This window comes from Lolium perenne, chromosome 2 (assembly GCF_019359855.2).
Source record: "Lolium perenne isolate Kyuss_39 chromosome 2, Kyuss_2.0, whole genome shotgun sequence".
Taxonomy (NCBI): Eukaryota; Viridiplantae; Streptophyta; class Magnoliopsida; order Poales; family Poaceae; genus Lolium; species Lolium perenne.
Genome location: NC_067245.2, coordinates 216,331,501 through 216,350,011, shown reverse-complemented (window position 1 = coordinate 216,350,011; position 18,511 = coordinate 216,331,501). Strand labels below are relative to the sequence as shown.

The following is an 18,511-nucleotide window of genomic DNA, read 5'->3' as shown; positions in this document are numbered from 1 at the left end:
GAGAGTAACAATTGCAGCGAGTGGCCCAATCCTTTTTAGCACAAAGGACAAGCCGGTTTGTTTACTTATAATGACCAAACGTTCTCGAGGACACACGGGATTTTAGTCTAGTGCTTTCGCTACATACGGCTAAATAATCTTCATTGTTATGATAAGTGTTGTGTGGGTGAACCTATGCTAATGTACCGCCCTTCCTAGGACTAATACATACTTGTGATTATACCCCTTGCAAGCATCCGCAACTACAAGAAAGTAATTAAGAATAAATCTAACCACAGCCTTAAACTCTGAGATCCTGCGATCCCTCCTGCATCGATATACCAACGGGGGTTTAGGTTTCTGTCACTCCGGCAACCCCGCAATTGGCAAACGAGTACAAGATGCATTCCCCTAGGCCCATAAATGGTGAAGTGTCATGTAGTCGACGTTCACATGACACCACTAGAAGAATAACACCACAACTTAAATATCACACCATTGAATATTACTCAACCATAGTTCACTACTAACATTTCGACTTCACCCATGTCCTCAAGAACTAAACGAACTACTCACGAGACATCATACGGAACATGATCAGAGGTGATATGATGATGAATAACAATCTGAACATAAACTTGGTTCAATGGTTTCACTCAATAGCATCAACAACAAGTAGAGATCGATACCGGGAGAGTTTCCCCTATCAAACAATCAAGATCAAACACAAATTGCTACGGCGGTGACGGTGTCCAGCGGTGATGACGGCGGTGATGATGGTGGAGATGATGATGATGGTGATGGCGATGATGTCCAGCTCGATGACGGTGACGATGGCGTCGATTTCCCCCTCCCGGAGGGAATTTCCCGGCGATTCTCGCCCGCCGGAGAGCTCCTTTCTCTCTGGTGTTCTCCGCCCCGCGAGGCGGGCTGTAACTCTTCGCGAGGTACCCTCGTGGCTTAGGTTTTCGGGACGAAGGATTTCGCGAAGAAAAGGAGGCGAAAGGGGTTGTGGGCCCCCAGACCACATGGCGGCGCGGCCGGGGCACAGGCCGCGCCGCCCTAGGGTGTGGGCCCACCCTGGGTCCTCCTGGCCCTCCTTCGGCTTCCTTCGTCATCTTGAAAAATAGGATTTTTGGTATAATTTCCTCCCACAGTTGATCTTCCGAAATATTGTGTTACGACGGTGCTTTTTCCAGCGAGAATCCACGGCTCCGGTGCTTGATCCTCCAATAATGATGAAACATGCAAAATAGATGAAATAACATAAGTATTGTGTCCCAATATGAAATATATCAATGAATAACAGCAAATTATGATATAAAATAGTGATGCAAATTGGACGTATCAACTCCCCCCAAGCTTAGACTTCGCTTGTCCCCAAGCGAAACTGAACTCGATAGACATGACCACATGTTTATGGAGTGAAGAGTCGATAAATAAAATACGGACAAGAAGAATCATATTCATTCACACAGGACATTATAGTAGACAACCTCTTATAACTCAACTTGAAACAAGTATAAGGTAATCACAAGTAAAGGTGCATAAGAAATCATAATTGGTGATGGCAAACTTCGTTCTTGGTCAGAGAACAATTAACAGATTATATTTATCTCATTGAGCAGCGCTCTCATGTTAAAGTTTATAAGGCACAACTTGCATACACAATCATAATGGTCTTCTCATGATCATTGATAACTTGCAAAGCTATATTCATTCAGATAAAACTTGTACTAAACAAGGAAGAATAAAAGACATGATGTAGCAAATCACAATATAATGGTTTGATCACAACTACTCAAATGCTTGCTTGAGATGGAGGGAAAATAGGTTTACTGACTCAACATAAAGTAAAAGACAGGCCCTTCGCAGAGGGAAGCAGGGATTAAATCATGTGCTAGAGCTTTTTCAGTTTTGCAATCATATAAAGAGAATAAAAGTAACATTTTGAGAGGTGTTTGTTGTTGTCAACGTTGGTAGCGGGTACTCTAACCCCCTTGCCCGGACAACCTCCTAAGAGCGGCTCCCATATTATTTTCATTTTGTGTGGCACTCCTTCCAACCTTTCTTTCACAAACCATGGCTAACCGAATCCTCGGGTGCCTGCCAACAATCTCATACCATGAAGGAGTGCCTTTTTATTTTAGTTTTATTATGATGATGACACTCCCCCCAACCTTTGCTTACACAAGCCATGGCTAACCGAATCCTTCGGGTGCCGTCCATCAATCACATACCATGGAGGAGTGTCTATTTAGTTTAATTAATTTGGGACTGGGAATCCCATTGCCAGCTCTTTTTGCAAAATTATTGGACAAGCGGATGAAGCCACTAATCCATTGGTGGAAGTTGCCCAACAAGATTGAAAGATAAAACACCACATACTTCCTCATGAGCTATGAAACATTAACACAAATAAGAGATACTAAGTTTTGAATTGTTTAAAGGTAGCACATGAAGTATTTACTTGGAATGGCAGAAAATACCATATAATAGGTAGGTATGGTGGACACAAATGACATAGGTTTGGGTTAAGGTTTGGATGCACGAGAAGTATTCCCTCTCAGTACAGGTCTTTGGCTAGCAAGGTTAATTAGCAAGCATAAGAGTCGAGGGAAACAAACAAACATACATGTGATAGAAACAATCATGCATTTTCCTTGTAAGCACAAACAATTTTAACTTCAGAATAGTAAGCTATGAGCTAACAAGAAAGACAATGAAACATCTACATGTATTTCTCTTTTCTACTTAAACCTCAAAGTGTTGTTGCTATTGACCAATGCTAAGTTTGCCAAAACCAAATAGATTTATTCAATGCTCCCAAAGTGATACCAATACTAACAACAAGGTGAATCATATAGTAGAGATTGCAAACTAAAATAAGATGTGCAATATGTAAATGATAAGACTTCTCATTAATATTCCATAACGATAACTCACACCAAGGGATACATAGATAACCAACTAAAGGAGAGATACTTCCAAACGCAACCCATCTTATATGATAACTTCCCTACTCATGATATGACACTACTTGACAATAAAAGTAAAAGGTAGTGATAATGTGATACCGCGGCACTCCCCCAAGCTTGGAACAAACCAAGGGGATGCCAATACCGATGATGAATTACTCCTGCGGCGATGGTGGTGATGAATTCCCGTCATCAAACTTCCAAGGAAGAGGCTCTCCATCAAGAAACGACATCTTGGTCTCGGGGATCCTGAAACTAGTAGCACGGCTTATGTATTTAAACCTGTTTTCATACTCACAGTTCTGATTCTGAAAATCATAGAGTTGTGCTTGGAGCTTGTTGGTGGTGTCGTGAAGTGAGAGGATGTCGCTCCAAAGCTTTGCAGTTTCCTTCTCATGTTCAGCAATGAGTTCAGACACAATCTTGTGGAAGATATCCACCTCACGCTCAGCCATCTTCTTGTATTTGAAAACCTCTTGTTCTAGCTTCTCCATCCTGTCTTCCAGGCTTCCTTCTCCTTTAGGACCCTGGACATCCTTGACCTGCAGTTCTCCTTCAACGAGCAGCAACTCCTTGGGGTGCATCCTCAGCTCCTCCATGTACAAGTTGCCAACATCCTTGCTGGAGCTGTCCTTCGGAGTTTCCGACGAAGACATGATGGCTCTAGATCCGAAGCAAATCCTGGCAGAAACAACTCGAAACAAAACACGTCGAAAACACGATATACGGACCTCCAGGGGTCCGGGGGATTATATAGCAAAAATTTTCACGACAAACGGAAAGTACCAGATCGAACCAGAGTCGGAAAGGGGCGACGGGGCGGCCAAACCATAGGGCGGCGCGGGCCCTGGTCAGGCCGCGCCGGCCTATGGTGCCACGCCCTCGTGCGTCCTTTCCACTCCGCTTCGAACTCGTAATTTTTCATATTTTCCAAAAACAGCGAAAATATTGTTCGGAAAGTAAATTGCGTACTTTTCATTACCAGTACTGTTACCTATTCAAAGTCGAGTTCTGGCGGACTGTCAATTTGCCCTTTGATGTAAGCCTCCGGTGTTTCCATTTGAATAATATCAACATCAACATTATAAGAATCACCCGAGATATAATGCTTGAGTCTTTGTCCATTCACCACTTGCGTAGCATTGCCTTGGAGAGAGCTAATTTTGATTGCTCCTGAACGATACACCTCCTCGACAACATATGGTCCTTCCCATTTCGAGAGTAATTTTCCTGCAAAGAATCTGAGACGAGACCGATACAATAGGACTTTATCCCCAATATTAAATTCTCTTTTGATAATCCTCCTATCATGCCATTTTTTAACTTTCTCTTTAAAGAGTTTAGCATTTTCATAAGCTTCACTTCTCCGTTCATCTAGAGAACTCAATTGCAACAACCTCTTATCACCGGCAAGTTTAGGATCTTTATTTAATTCTCTAACAGCCCAATAAGCTTTGTGCTCTAGTTCTAAGGGTAAATGACAAGCTTTCCCATAAACCATTTTATAAGGTGACATTCCCATGGGATTTTTGTAAGCAGTTCTATAAGCCCAAAGTGCATCCTTCAATTTACCAGCCCAATTCTTTCTAGTTTTATTAACGGTCTTTCCCAAAATAGATTTAATCTCTCTATTTGATAATTCTACTTGACCACTAGTTTGAGGATGATAAGCGGAAGCAATTCTATGATTAATACCATACTTAGCAAGAGTTTTTCTAAAACCTCCATGAATAAAGTGAGAACCTCCATCAGTCATAATATATCTAGGTACTCCAAATCTAGGAAAAATAATATCTAAAAGCATTCTTAAAGAGGTCTCACCATCAGCACTTTTTGTAGGTATAGCTTCCACCCATTTAGTAACATAATCAACAGCAACAAGTATGTGAGTGTTACCTTCCGAAGACGGAAAAGGTCCCATGAAGTCAAATCCCCAACAATCAAATGGTTCAATAACAAGAGTATAATTCATTGGCATTTCATTACGTCTGGAGATATTACCAACCCTTTGACATTCATCACAAGATAAAATAAATTTTCTCGCATCTTTGAAGAGAGTTGGCCAATAAAAACCTGATTGTAGAACCTTTTGCGCGGTTCTTTCTCCGGCGTGATGTCCTCCATAGGCACTACCATGATATTTACTCAATATCTCCTGTTGTTCATATTCGGGGACACATCTTCACATAATACCATCCACTCCTTCTTTATATAAGTGTGGGTCATCCCAGAAATAATGCCTCAAATCATAAAAGAATTTCCTCATTTGCTGAGCTGAAAAGGTTGGAGGCAAGTACTTGGAAACAATAAAGTTAGCATAATCAGCATACCAAGGACTGTCTCGCGAGCTCACCTTTATTACAGCCAATTGTTCATTTGGAAAACTATCATTAACTTGAGAACAGGATCATAAGCAATATTTTCCAATCTAGACAAATTATCAGCAACAGGATTATCAGCACCTTTCCTATCTACAATATGTAAATCAAATTCTTGCAAAAGAAGTACCCATCTAATAAGCCTCGGCTTAGCATCTTTCTTTGTCATAAGGTATCTAATTGCAGCATGATCAGTATGAATAGTAACTTTTGAATCAACAATATAAGATCTAAATTTATCACAAGCAAAGACTACAGCTAATAATTCTTTTTCAGTTGTAGCATAATTTCTTTGAGCAGCATCAAGAGTTTTACTAGCATAATGAATAACATTCAGTTTTTTATCTACTCGCTGTCCAAGAACAGCGCCTCTGACAAAATCACTAGCATCACACATAATTTCAAAGGGTAAGTTCCAATCAGGAGGTTCAACTATAGGAGCAGTTGTTAAGGCTTTCTTAAGAGTTTCAAAAGCTTCCTTACAATCATCATCAAAAACAAATGGTACATCTTTTTGAAGAAGATTAGTAAGAGGCTTTGAAATCTTGGAGAAATCTTTAATAAATCTCCTATAAAACCCAGCATGACCAAGAACACTACGAATACCTTTAACGTCCCTCGGATAGGGCATCTTCTCAATTGCTTCAACTTTAGCTCTATCAACTTCAATACCTCTCTCAGAAATTTTATGTTCCAATACAATTCCTTCATTAACCATAAAGTGGCATTTCTCCCAATTAAGAACAAGGTTAGTTTCTTCACATCTCTGCAAAACTTTATCAAGGTTTCGCAAGCAACTATCAAAAGAATTCCCATAGACGGAAAAATCATCCATGAATACTTCTACAATACTTTCACAAAAACCATGAAAAATAGCAGACATGCATCTTTGAAAAGTAGCAGGAGCATTACATAAACCAAAAGGCATGCGTCTATAAGCATAAGTTCCGTAGGGACAAGTAAAAGTGGTTTTCTCTTGATCTTTAGCTTTAACAGCAATTTGTGAAAACCCAGAATAACCATCAAGAAAGCAAAAATGAGTATTTTTAGACAATCTTTCCAGCATTTGATCAATAAATGGTAAAGGGTAATGATCTTTCTTAGTAACTTTGTTAACTTTTCGAAAATCAATGCACATTCTATACCCTACAACTACTCTTTGAGGGATGAGCTCATCATTATCATTAGGCACAACAGTCATACCTCCTTTCTTGGGAATGCAATGCACAGGACTAACCCATCTACTATCAGCAATAGGATATATAATACCAGCTTCAAGAAGTCGTAATACCTCATTCCTTACCACTTCCTTCATCTTCGGAATTAGACGACGCTGATGTTCAACAACAGGCTTTGCATCATCCTCCATATTAATAGCATGTTGGCAAATAGAAGGAGAAATCCCTTTCAAATCATCAAGAGTATAGCCAATAGCGCTTCGGTGTTTCTTCAATATTTCCAATAACCTTTCTTCCTCAATCTCTGAAAGCTTAGAACTAATAATAACAGGATATATTTTCTTATCATCAATATGAGCATATTTAAGATTATCAGGTAAAGGCTTTAAATCAAAAACAGGATCTTCCTTTGGTGGCGGTGTTGTACCCAAATCTTCCACCGGTAAATCATGCTTGAGAATAGGTTGGCGAAGAAAAATTTCCTCAAGCTCATCTCTTTCTTTCCTAAAAATTTCACTCTCGCTATCCTCCAAATGTTGCTGCAAAGGATTATTAGGAACAAGAACAATAGATGCACATTGCTCCATTTTAAAATCATTACTAGGCAAATCAGCTTTATAAGGAGTTTTAGTAAATTTAGAGAAGTTAAACTCATAAGATTCACCAGCAAATTTAGTCAAAATTTTCTCTTTCTTGCAATCTATAATAGCTCCACAAGTATTTAGAAAAGGTCTACCAAAAATAATAGGACAATAATCACTAGCAGCAGAACCAAGTACCAAGAAGTCAGCAGGATATTTAATCTTACCGCATAAAACTTCCACATCTCGAACAATACCAATTGGAGAAATAGTTTCTCTATTAGCCAGCTGAATAACCACATCAATATCTTCAAGTTCACAAGAATCAATTTCGTGCATAATCTCCGTGTAAAGCTCATACGGAATAGCACTAACACTTGCACCAATATCACATAATCCATAATAGCAATGATCACCAATTCTAACAGATAGCATAGGAACACTAGCTTGTTTGGGTTTATTAGGATGTGAAACAATATTAGAAGCATCTTCACGAGAAAATAATATGACCATCCTCCACATTTTCAGTCACAAGATCTTTAACTATTGCAACAAAGTGAGTTCAACTTTTATTTGTTCTTCGGGTTCTACAGGTTTCTTTTCACTTTTATGAACCGCACTATTTATAACAGTACTCTTTCATTTTAGCGGGGAAAGGAGTTTTTTCAATATAAGCTTCAGGAATAACATGATCGGCGGTTTTCAACTACAACGCATTTATTAATAGATGAATCAATTTTATCTTTATACGGTTCATGATACTTATCAAAATTCTTCTTTGGCAATTCATAATGAGAGGCAAAAAGCTTTATAAAGATTCTGACAACTTGAGAATCAAGACCATATGTAGCACTCATATTACGAAATTTATCGGTATCCATAAAAGCTTCAATGCATTTATAATCATAAATTATACGATTCTCTATCCTTGTCGTTCTCCCATCCTTCGGTATTTTCTTGGATCCGATCAAGAAGGTCCCTTTTAAACTCTTCTTTGTTGCGTGTAAATGATCGAGAATAAGAAGTATTCAGCAAGGTCTTGTCTTGAAAAGAAAGTCTTGCATAGAAATTATCAATAATAACATTACCGGGAAGCTCATGAATGGGGCATTTGAGCATTAAAGACTTCAATCTCCCCAAGCTTGGGCAATACTCTCTCCATCATGAGGCCAAAAATTATATATGCGATTCCGATCCTTATGAATTTCACTTGGAGGATAGAACTTAGAATAAAACCGGGGCACAATATCATTCCATTCAAGAGAATCCCCATTATCCGATAATTTATACCAATGCGCCGCCTTACCAGACAGCGATAAAGAGAATAATTTCTTCCTCACTTCATCCATAGCAATACCTGCACATTTGAATAACCCGCATAATTCATGCAAAAACAGTAAATGATCACCGGGGTGGACGGTTCCATCCCCTTCATAGCGGTTATCCATAACACGTTCAATAATTTTCATAGGTATTTTATATGGTATTACTTCCTCACTGGCGCCTCATCCACTACCGTTGCGGTAGTAGTAGATTTCCCAAATAAAAATTGAAGAGAAGATCTCTCCATAATGACTTATAGCAGGCAGGCAGAAATAAAATCAGCACAATGATAAAGGTTTTCCTTACCAATTCCACTTACCAATAGCGCTTCACTCCCAGACAACGGCGCCAGGAAAATAGTCTTGATGACCCACAAGTATAGGGGGTGTATCGTAGTATCTTCGATAAGTAAGAATGTCGATCCCAACGAGGAGCAGAAGGTGTTGACAAGCGGTTTCGATGAAGGATTCACTTGTAAATGCTCACAGACAAGTATTCGGGGGTTTTGATGTAACAGTTGAATAAAGTACGAGTATGTAAAGTGCGAGAGTAACAATTGCAGCGAGTGGCCCAATCCTTTTTAGCACAAAGGACAAGCCGGTTTGTTTACTTATAATGACCAAACGTTCTCGAGGACACACGGGATTTTAGTCTAGTGCTTTCGCTACATACGGCTAAATAATCTTCATTGTTATGATAAGTGTTGTGTGGGTGAACCTATGCTAATGTACCGCCCTTCCTAGGACTAATACATACTTGTGATTATACCCCTTGCAAGCATCCGCAACTACAAGAAAGTAATTAAGAATAAATCTAACCACAGCCTTAAACTACGAGATCCTGCGATCCCTCCACCATCGATATACCAACGGGGGTTTAGGTTTGTCACTCGGCAACCCCGCAATTGGCAAACGAGTACAAGATGCATTCCCCTAGGCCCATAAATGGTGAAGTGTCATGTAGTCGACGTTCACATGACACCACTAGAAGAATAACACCACAACTTAAATATCACACCATTGAATATTACTCAACCATAGTTCACTACTAACATTTAGACTTCACCCATGTCCTCAAGAACTAAACGAACTACTCACGAGACATCATACGGAACATGATCAGAGGTGATATGATGATGAATAACAATCTGAACATAAACTTGGTTCAATGGTTTCACTCAATAGCATCAACAACAAGTAGAGATCGATACCGGGAGAGTTTCCCCTATCAAACAATCAAGATCAAACCCAAATTGCTACGGCGGTGACGGTGTCCAGCGGTGATGACGGCGGTGATGATGGTGGAGATGATGATGATGGTGATGGCGATGATGTCCAGCTCGATGACGGTGACGATGGCGTCGATTTCCCCCTCCCGGAGGGAATTTCCCCGGCGGATTCCTGCCCGCCGGAGAGCTCCTTTCTCTCTGGTGTTCTCCGCCCCGCAGAGGCGGCTGTAACTCTTCGCGAGGTACCCTCTGTGGCTTAGGTTTTCGGGACGAAGGATTTCGCGAAGAAAAGGAGGCGAAAGGGGTTGTGGGCCCCCCAGACCACATGGCGGCGCGGCCGGGGCACAGGCCGCGCCGCCCTAGGGTGTGGGCCCACCACAGGGTCCTCTGGCCCCTCCTTACGGCTTCCTTCGTCATCTTGAAAAATAGGATTTTTGGTATAATTTCCTCCCACAGTTGATCTTCCGAAATATTGCGTTCTGACGGTGCTTTTTCCAGCAGAATCCTGGCTCCGGTGCTTGATCCTCCAATAATGATGAAACATGCAAAATAGATGAAATAACATAAGTATTGTGTCCCAATATGAAATATATCAATGAATAACAGCAAATTATGATATAAAATAGTGATGCAAATTGGACGTATCAAGCCCCGGGGTCCGATGGCTTTCCGGCTCACTTCTTTCAACGCCACTGGGATGTGTGTGGGGAGGAAGTGTCTAAGATAGTTCTACGGGTGCTGTCGGGAGAGGACAGCCCGGCTGAGATAAATAAGACTTTCATAGTGATGATTCCAAAAGTAGCAAGCCCGAGGGAGATGGGTCAATTTCGCCCTATCAGTTTATGTAATGTAATCTACAAGATTGCATCGAAGGTGGCTGCAAACAGATTGAAAGTAGTTCTACCCCAGATTATTTCAGAGGAACAGTCGGCCTTTGTACCAGGGAGATTGATCACTGATAATATTATTACAGCTTATAAGTGTTTGCATTTTATGAAGCGAAACAAAGCGAAGAAACATCGTAGTTGTGCTCTTAAGCTGGATATGCGGAAGGCGTATGATCGTGTGGAATGGAGTTATTTAGAGGCCATCATGCTAAAGCTGGGGTTTAGTCCTGTTTGGGTTGCCCTAGTGATGAGGTTGGTGTCCACCGTATCTTTCTCGGTTCTTTTCAATGGAGTACCGCAGGAAGAGTTCTGTCCCTCTCGAGGGATTCGTCAGGGAGATCCTTTGTCCCCTTATTTGTTTTTGTTGGCAGCAGAGGGCCTCTCGGGCCTCCTCAAGTTTAACCAGTCACCAGCGCTTCAGGGAGTTAAAGTGGCGGCGTCCGCCCCGGCGGTAAACCACCTGCTCTTTGCTGATGACAGCCTGCTGTTCTTCCATGCAAATAATGAGGGTGCTCTGGAGATGAAAGAGTTACTAAATAAGTATTGCAATGCGTCAGGGCAACGCATCAATGTGGACAAATCATCTGTCTACTTTAGCAAAGGGTGTCCAGGGGGAGTTAGAGAAGGGATCAAGGGGATCTTGGAAGTTGACCGGGAGACTCTTAATGAAAAGTATTTGGGCATGCCTGCCGATGTGGGGAGTTCGAAGAATGGAGCATTCAAATATTTGAGAGACAGAGTATGAAAGAAGATTCTAGGCTGGATGGAAATACTCCTATCTGTGGGAGGTAAAGAAATCTTAATAAAGTCGGTAGCGCAGGCTATTCCGACTTTTTCTATGTCTTGTTTCAAATTACCGAGGGGCTTGTGTGAGCATATTAATTCTATGATTCGCAAGTTCTGGTTGGGAAGTAAAGATGGTAAAAGGCGTGTGTGCTGGGTATCGTGGGAGGCTATGACACAGCCGAAGTGTGCAGGTGGCTTGGGATTCAGAGACATTGAGTTATTCAATATTGCTCTGTTAGCCCGCCAGGCTTGGCGTCTACTCCAGGTACCAGACTCTCTGTGTGCAAAGATCTTGAAGGCTGTTTACTACCCGGATGGGGATGTTCTGTCAGCAGTTCTGGGCTCTCATCCGTCTCAAGTCTGGCGTTCGATCATAGAGGGACGCGATGCTCTGAAGATCGGGCTAATTAGGCGCATCGGAGACGGACGCTCTACTGATGCATGGGTGCAGAATTGGCTGCCTAGAGATGAACGGCTGAGACCTGTAGCGCCAAGGAAAGCTGATGCACCGCAGATGATTGGTGATTATATCCATCATCATATTGCAGCTTGGAACACGGAGAAGCTAGAAGAGTATTTCCTTCCGATGGATGTGGAGATAATTCGAAATATTCCGCTGTGTACTCGGTTCCAAGATGACTTCTGGTCTTGGCATTTCGAGAATAACGGACAGTTTTCAGTGCGCTCTTGCTATCGGGCGCTTGCAGCGACGAAGCGGGTACGTGAAGACTGGCTGGATGGTAATTCGGCAGCATCGGATACAACCAAGGAAGAAAAGGCGTGGAGCAAACTATGGAAGATTTATGTGCCGTCCAAAATACGTCTGTTCCTTTGGAGGTTGGCAAAACACTCGATACCAACAGAGGACATTCGACATCATCGTCAGATGGCTCCGACGCCGGCATGCTCTATATGCGGGTTGGAGGACTCATGGCGACATTCATTAATTGAGTGCAATCCTGCACGCTGTGTGTGGGCGTTAACAGCCGAGGATATCACTGAGCATATTGCTTTGTCGACAGAGCCCACGGCAAAGCAATGGCTGTTCCATATGATAGAGTCTATGGGAAAGGACGACCTCACTCGTATGCTTGTAACTTTATGGGCGATTTGGCATGCGAAGAGGAAGGCAGTGCATGAGGACATATACCAGAGTCCAATGGCGACGATGGGTTTTGTCAACAACTTCCTGTCGGACACAGCTCTTTGTGAGAGAGCAAGCCCAGTGCAGCAGCGCAAGCCTGTACCTGTTCCGAGGCAGGCGGCTTGGATCGCTCCACCTGAAGGCAGGAGCAAGATCAATGTAGATGCGGCGGTGGCGAAATCTGAAGCAAAGGGTGCGGTCGCCGCGGTCTGCAGGGCCAGTAATGGCACATATCTGGGAGCTTCGGCAATGGTTTATGAGGGTATTACTGACCCCAGATGCTTGGAAGCTTTGGCGTGTCGAGAAGCTCTGGACATTGCTGATGATCTTCTAGTAGGACCGATGCAGGTGGCATCGGATTGCCTCGAGGTGGTGAATGCCCTTCATAGTGACTACAAGGGATACTTAGGGAGCATCATCACCGAGATCAAGGGTAGGAGTAGAGATAGAGGCTTTACCTTTTTCTGTCATGAGAGAAGGGAGTGTAATGTTGAAGCTCACCGTTTGGCAAGGTTTGCTTCTTCCTTACCAGTAGGTCGTTTTGTGTGGCTTTTAGGGCCACCTCCTGGTTTAGGCATGCCTGTAATCCTTGGATCTACTTGAATAAAGGCATGTGAAGTCTCAAAAAAAAAAAGATAAAAGAGACCATGCACCCTCTCAGATATTGTCACCGGGTCGGCCAAAAGGAGACCTATATATATGCAAATAAAGAACTCGCAAATAAATTATCCCGATCAGACCCGATCGTTCTCTTCTTGCCTCACCCACGGTGGCGACCACGGCAGACACGATCAAAGTCGAAGAGAGGAGGTCTTGCGCGAGGTGAGCGCTCCGATTGAGGGTGGGTGCTTCGAGATCACGCACTCCGCTACAGCCACCGCAGGGCCACCCTTCGTGCCGCCATCAAAGTTTCCTCTCACGCCTGCCCCAGTGTCGCCCGACGACGATCGGCCTACATGCGATGTCACGGGTGTTCTTGCCAAGCTTTTCGACCGCAGGAGGCAACACAATGGCATCGAGGAACTAGATCGATTCATCCCCTCGCCGCTGTCTCCCGACGCGGTGCCAATGCTCCTCCACGCGCTAGCATCCGAAAGTTAAGGGATCGCGGCATCTCTCTTCTGAACAAGGTCACCGTCGGTCATACGAGTTCCAGCGATCAGGTCAGGGTCGGGCATACAAATTCAGCGTTATCCAGTCTGTTCCCTCCGCCGCTGACTATGACGAGTTCCAGGTCGGACCTCCTCCCTGACATGAAGCGTGCCCTAGCCGAGTCGCTCAACTGTGATAATGTACGAGGCTTCTGCACAGGAAGCGCTGGAGATGATGATTGAGCTCGCCTTTGGCAGAGCCACGGTTTCTCTGCCGCCAGTTGCCTGACGTTGTTGACTCTGCAGATCGACTTCAGGAGCCACGGTTTCTCCGCCACCAGCCGCCTGATGGTCGTCTCTGCAGATCGTACGACCCAAGTTGTCAGCCGAATAACTCACGCAAAATCTGGCATTTTTTCAAGGATTCTTCTGCTGATCTTCTCTCACAGGAAGTTTAAAAGGTGTTTCCGTTTTTATACTAGGCTAGAAACCTCACATCTGGTGGCACGGGAACAGTCGCCACTGTCCTCGGAGGCCTTCAGAACGAGTCGGAACTCGTAGGCTGTTGCTCCACGTATCACCGGCCGACCGAAAACCCGAAGGCACCTGCGCGGCAGCTGGAGAATTCACGGATCGATTGGGACGCTTTTTTTCTACGAGAGGATGATTGATTTGTTTTGTCTGGTCGTTGCGCGGGCGCGTTTGGTAGCCTGCATGAGAATCATGGCTCACTGCACCAGCGAGATGGGACTCCCATCTCGTTCCGGCCGAGCTTCGATTTACGAATGGCATATCGTTTGGTAGGCTGTGTTGCATCGGGTGGCACCCAAGTGACACTTTGATTGGTTGGTCGCATGGTTTTCGTAGCCTCACCTATATGGCAACATGGTGATCTTACCTCACCTATCACAAGACTACCATGGCACCACCTTTCACAAGCTTCGGCACGTCGGCGATGGCAGCGCCGGTCACGCCGGTCAAAAGCATCACCACGTCATCGACCACGAAGACGAAGACCACCATGACACCATCGGTGACGCCGGTCACACGCATGGACACGCCGCCGACCACGAAGACGAACACCGCCATGACATCGTCGGTGACGCCGGTCACAAGCATCACCATGTCGCCGACCACGAAGACGAACACCACCATGACACCGTCGGTGACGCCGGTCACAAGCATCACCATGTCGCCGACCACGAAGACGAACATCACCAGGACACCGCCGGTCACAAGCATGTGCACATCGCCAACCACGAAAACGAACGTCACCATGACACAGTCGGTCACATCGGTCACACAACACGCCGCCGACCACGAAGACGAAAACCACCATGACTCCACCACCATGGATTATCACCTCTCACTTCTCACCTATCATCACCATGTCGCCCTTCATGAAAATGGGAAGGGAGAAGTTGAGCAAAAGTACTCGAAACCTTAGTCACACATGTGTACAGATTATAGTATACTTGTGAGTCAATTATGTATCAGTGTATGTACACCGAAACAAAAACCTGTCAACATGAAAGTCATGCGGAATAGTGAGGTGAATCTACTCCTGAAAGGAAATCTGAAACGGTTGAACATCATACACAAATTTACGACCAGCGAAACTTGAAACCGATTGTGTGAATTGGTTCGCATCTTTTTCGTGTACATCTTTTTTCGATTCGAACTATGTTTGTGTTGATTTGAAAGAGGGTGTGTTGAGTTGTGTAAGGAAGAGTGAGCATAAGCAACCGCTCGTGCAGTTGTTGCATCCCTAGATGCAAAGTGGCGCGAGAACGGACCTGTTCCTGGAGAAACTGCCAAACCGGGCGTTCCTCCAGGACCTAGCCCGACGCTGCTTTGAGAACCGGTTCCTGAAAAACACGGCTCGGCCAGGCACCCAAACGAACCGAAAATTGATGACCCGAGCCAAGGGGCATACAACCTACCAAACGCGTCCTTAAAGTCCTAGAAGAAGCTGTGCTAGCCTGGGCATTGCGGCCTATGGGGCAGGATGTTGCACCTAGCCAAACACATCCTTACTTCTTCACAGGAGGCATGGCTTGCGGATTTTACCTAACCTTTTTTTTGTTATACTCAAAAGTGGCCTAACAACTGTTGTTTCCCATAATGTTGACTATGATCGTGCGGAGGTGATGGGTTTGTTAACTTGTTAAACCGGAATGCAGGATACAGAGCGGGGCGGGGTGGTCACATGTAAAAATAAAATCGACATTGTTGGCGTTGGAGATATCACTAATGGTGGACAACGTGCACAAGACGCTGAAGTTCCAACAAGATCGAGGAAACAGGAACGGCGACGCGAGGATGCAATTTTGTCCAACCCTCTAAACTGAACTGAAACCAGAGCAGCAAATTTCGTCGCCAAAGCAGAAATTAGTCCACACGCGTAAAACTGAAACGATTTGTCCAGGAAGTGCTATACGATACTTGAGCGGGAAATCCCACAACCAGATAGGCCGAACACGCGCCAGATAATTTACTTTCCGCCAATGTTCAGAACCTTTGCAGTTAACCACGCAAGCCACCGGATGAAAAATCTCCAGGCCAAAGCGATAGAACCACAGGACAAAATGTCTAATAAGCAACTCGTTGCAACATTAAAATTACAGATCGGAAGGTACAACGACACCCTGTACAAGCAGCAACATTCTACTCTGAAGCACACCGATCATTCCCGTCTACATAAGCAATGCAACGAGTATCCTGCAGATACCGTTGCTCTTGTCAGGCATTCCGTGGAGCAAATGGCGCAAGAGAACCAACAATTTACCTAAGAATTCAGGCAAATATTTTTTTTTTTTTAGACGGAAGGCTCAAGATGAGTCCGGCTTTAAATTAATGAAGCCACAACAGCAGAGTACACATGACAGACAACACGAACAATCCATACATGCTCCTATCCGAGCAAAGCATCCAAAGCACGAACGAAAGGAGTCGCCCCAACGAGACCTCTCGACATGCACAACGAACTAGTCCGACACACGGAATAACATAAAGAGGAAAAGAATTCAGGCATACATGGGAGCGTGCCGAAGAGAACATGTTCGCCCAGGAGTAGGAAGTGCGTAACGCGCTCAGCCGATGGACAGCATCCCCGTCGATCACGCGAACCGTAGTTGTGGGTGTGCCATCTGCTCGATTCAGCGCAGTGTCGGACACATCGTGGGGTACATGAATCAAAGCAAGCTACCGAGCCGAAATCGTATGTATCAAGCATGTTGTCTGACAAAATTTGGGGCAATTTCAGAGATTCGCACAATCACATATCCAGCCTATGACCCCAACACGGTGATGCACAAGTCAATACCAATGCAAAACTACGATGGCAAACGCAATATCATATCCAAAGAAATTTCTAGCATTTCATTAACATTTAACAAAGGACATAACAGGGTACAGCTACACAACCAGCCGAACACTAGCAGACTACTCTGTGAAGGAAGTAACAGATCCGAACGCGTCGCTCTAAGCCTTCTTGGGCGACTTGGCGGTCTTCTTGGGGGACTTGGGCTCCTTGGCGGCCTTCTCGGCCGTCTTCTTGGGCAGGAGCACGGGGTTGATCTTGGGCAGCACGCCGCCGTGCGCGATGGTGACGCCGGCGAGCAGCCTGCCGAGCTCCTCGTCGTTGCGGATGGCGAGCAGCAGGTGGCGCGGGATGATGCGGCTCTTCTTGTTGTCCTTGGCGGCGTTCCCGGCGAGCTCCAGCACCTCGGCGGCGAGGTACTCGAGCACGGCGGCCAGGTAGACGGGGGCGCCCGTGCCCACGCGCTGCGCGTAGCGGCCCTTCTTGAGGTAGCGCCCGATGCGGCCGACCGGGAACTGGAGCCCGGCCTTCACGGACCGCGTTACAGACTTCTTCCTCGGCCCGCCGCCGGCCTTCCGCCCCGCGGCTCCCTTCTTGCCCTTGGATCCGGCCGCGGTGCTTGAGACGTCCATGGCTGCTGCTGGAACTCGGCGGCGAGGAGGAGATGAGAATAGATAGCTCGAGATTGGGATGGAGGATTGTGGTGGAGGAATGCGGCAGAGTGGGGGAAGTATTTAAACGGTGCGGAGCACCACTGGTGGGCCCGTCGATCCGTGGGCGTGCGGCGCTGGGCGGTACGATCGGGAGAGGACTGGACGGACGGGATGCGGTTTCGGTGAGACCGATCCGTGGGATTCAGGTTTGGACCAATCAGGTGCGAGGGAAATTTTGGGGCCTGGAAGTTTCGCGCCTCCGTTCTCCCGCCCAGGGTGAATTTCGCCGCGAGTGGCAAAGCGTCAGCAGAGGCCGGTTTCGGCCTCAACGCACGCCCAATTTCGCTCGGTCGACATGCGGTAGCATTAATAATAAATTAAACAGGTTAATTCACGACGAGGACTTTTGGAACTTGGCAACGCGTGAGGTTGAAATGGCTGGAGTAATATAGGAGATAGTTGATTTATGCGCCTGATTAAATGTAATTTTTCGCTGGTGCTCGTGCGATCGGTGGACTCAGACTGTTTAAAAAGATAAATTTAACTATGTTCAGCAAGAAAAAATAAATATAATTGTCGAGCTAGGTAATGTGAAGGAGAAACCTAACCATTGGTATGATAACTTAATGATCAGCACTGAGAGCATCTCCACCGGTGCCCTCCAAATAGGGGTCAGCGCTGCATCCTCCATTTGGGGATGATGTTCCACACCGGCATCCCCCATACAACGGTCCCAAAAAAATATTCATTAAGATATTTAAGATTATGCAGTGTTGGTTAGAGATTGACTAAACAATTTAAGTTTTAGTTCATCATGAGTGTAGTTTCTCAATTCAATTGTCCAACACAACTCAGTAAAAAATGTAAATGACTATAACGATCCTCATCGGGATCATCTCCTGCAAAATTATTCTCCTTCATAATAGCAATAAATCGCGGTTGAATAGCATGCTCCACGTCACTCCCATTTGGGAATTCTTTAA

At 44.8% G+C, this 18,511-nt stretch overlaps 2 protein-coding genes across 2 annotated transcripts; one reads left to right on the top strand and one right to left on the bottom strand.

Annotated features, from left to right (window-relative positions):
- Positions 1-10,689: 10,689 nt before the first annotated feature.
- On the top strand, positions 10,690-13,563 carry LOC127329141 (uncharacterized). Its single transcript, XM_051355684.2, has 3 exons — positions 10,690-11,271; positions 11,584-12,895; positions 13,337-13,563. The coding sequence occupies exons 1-3, from the start codon at positions 10,690-10,692 to the stop codon at positions 13,561-13,563; spliced, it is 2,121 nt and encodes a 706-aa protein (XP_051211644.2).
- Positions 13,564-16,911: 3,348 nt separating this feature from the next.
- LOC127334849 (histone H2A) lies at positions 16,912-17,576 on the bottom strand. Its single transcript, XM_051361392.2, has one exon. It carries the CDS (start codon positions 17,505-17,507, stop codon positions 17,037-17,039), a length of 471 nt encoding a protein of 156 aa, XP_051217352.1. The 5' UTR covers positions 17,508-17,576; the 3' UTR covers positions 16,912-17,036.
- Positions 17,577-18,511: the final 935 nt, after the last annotated feature.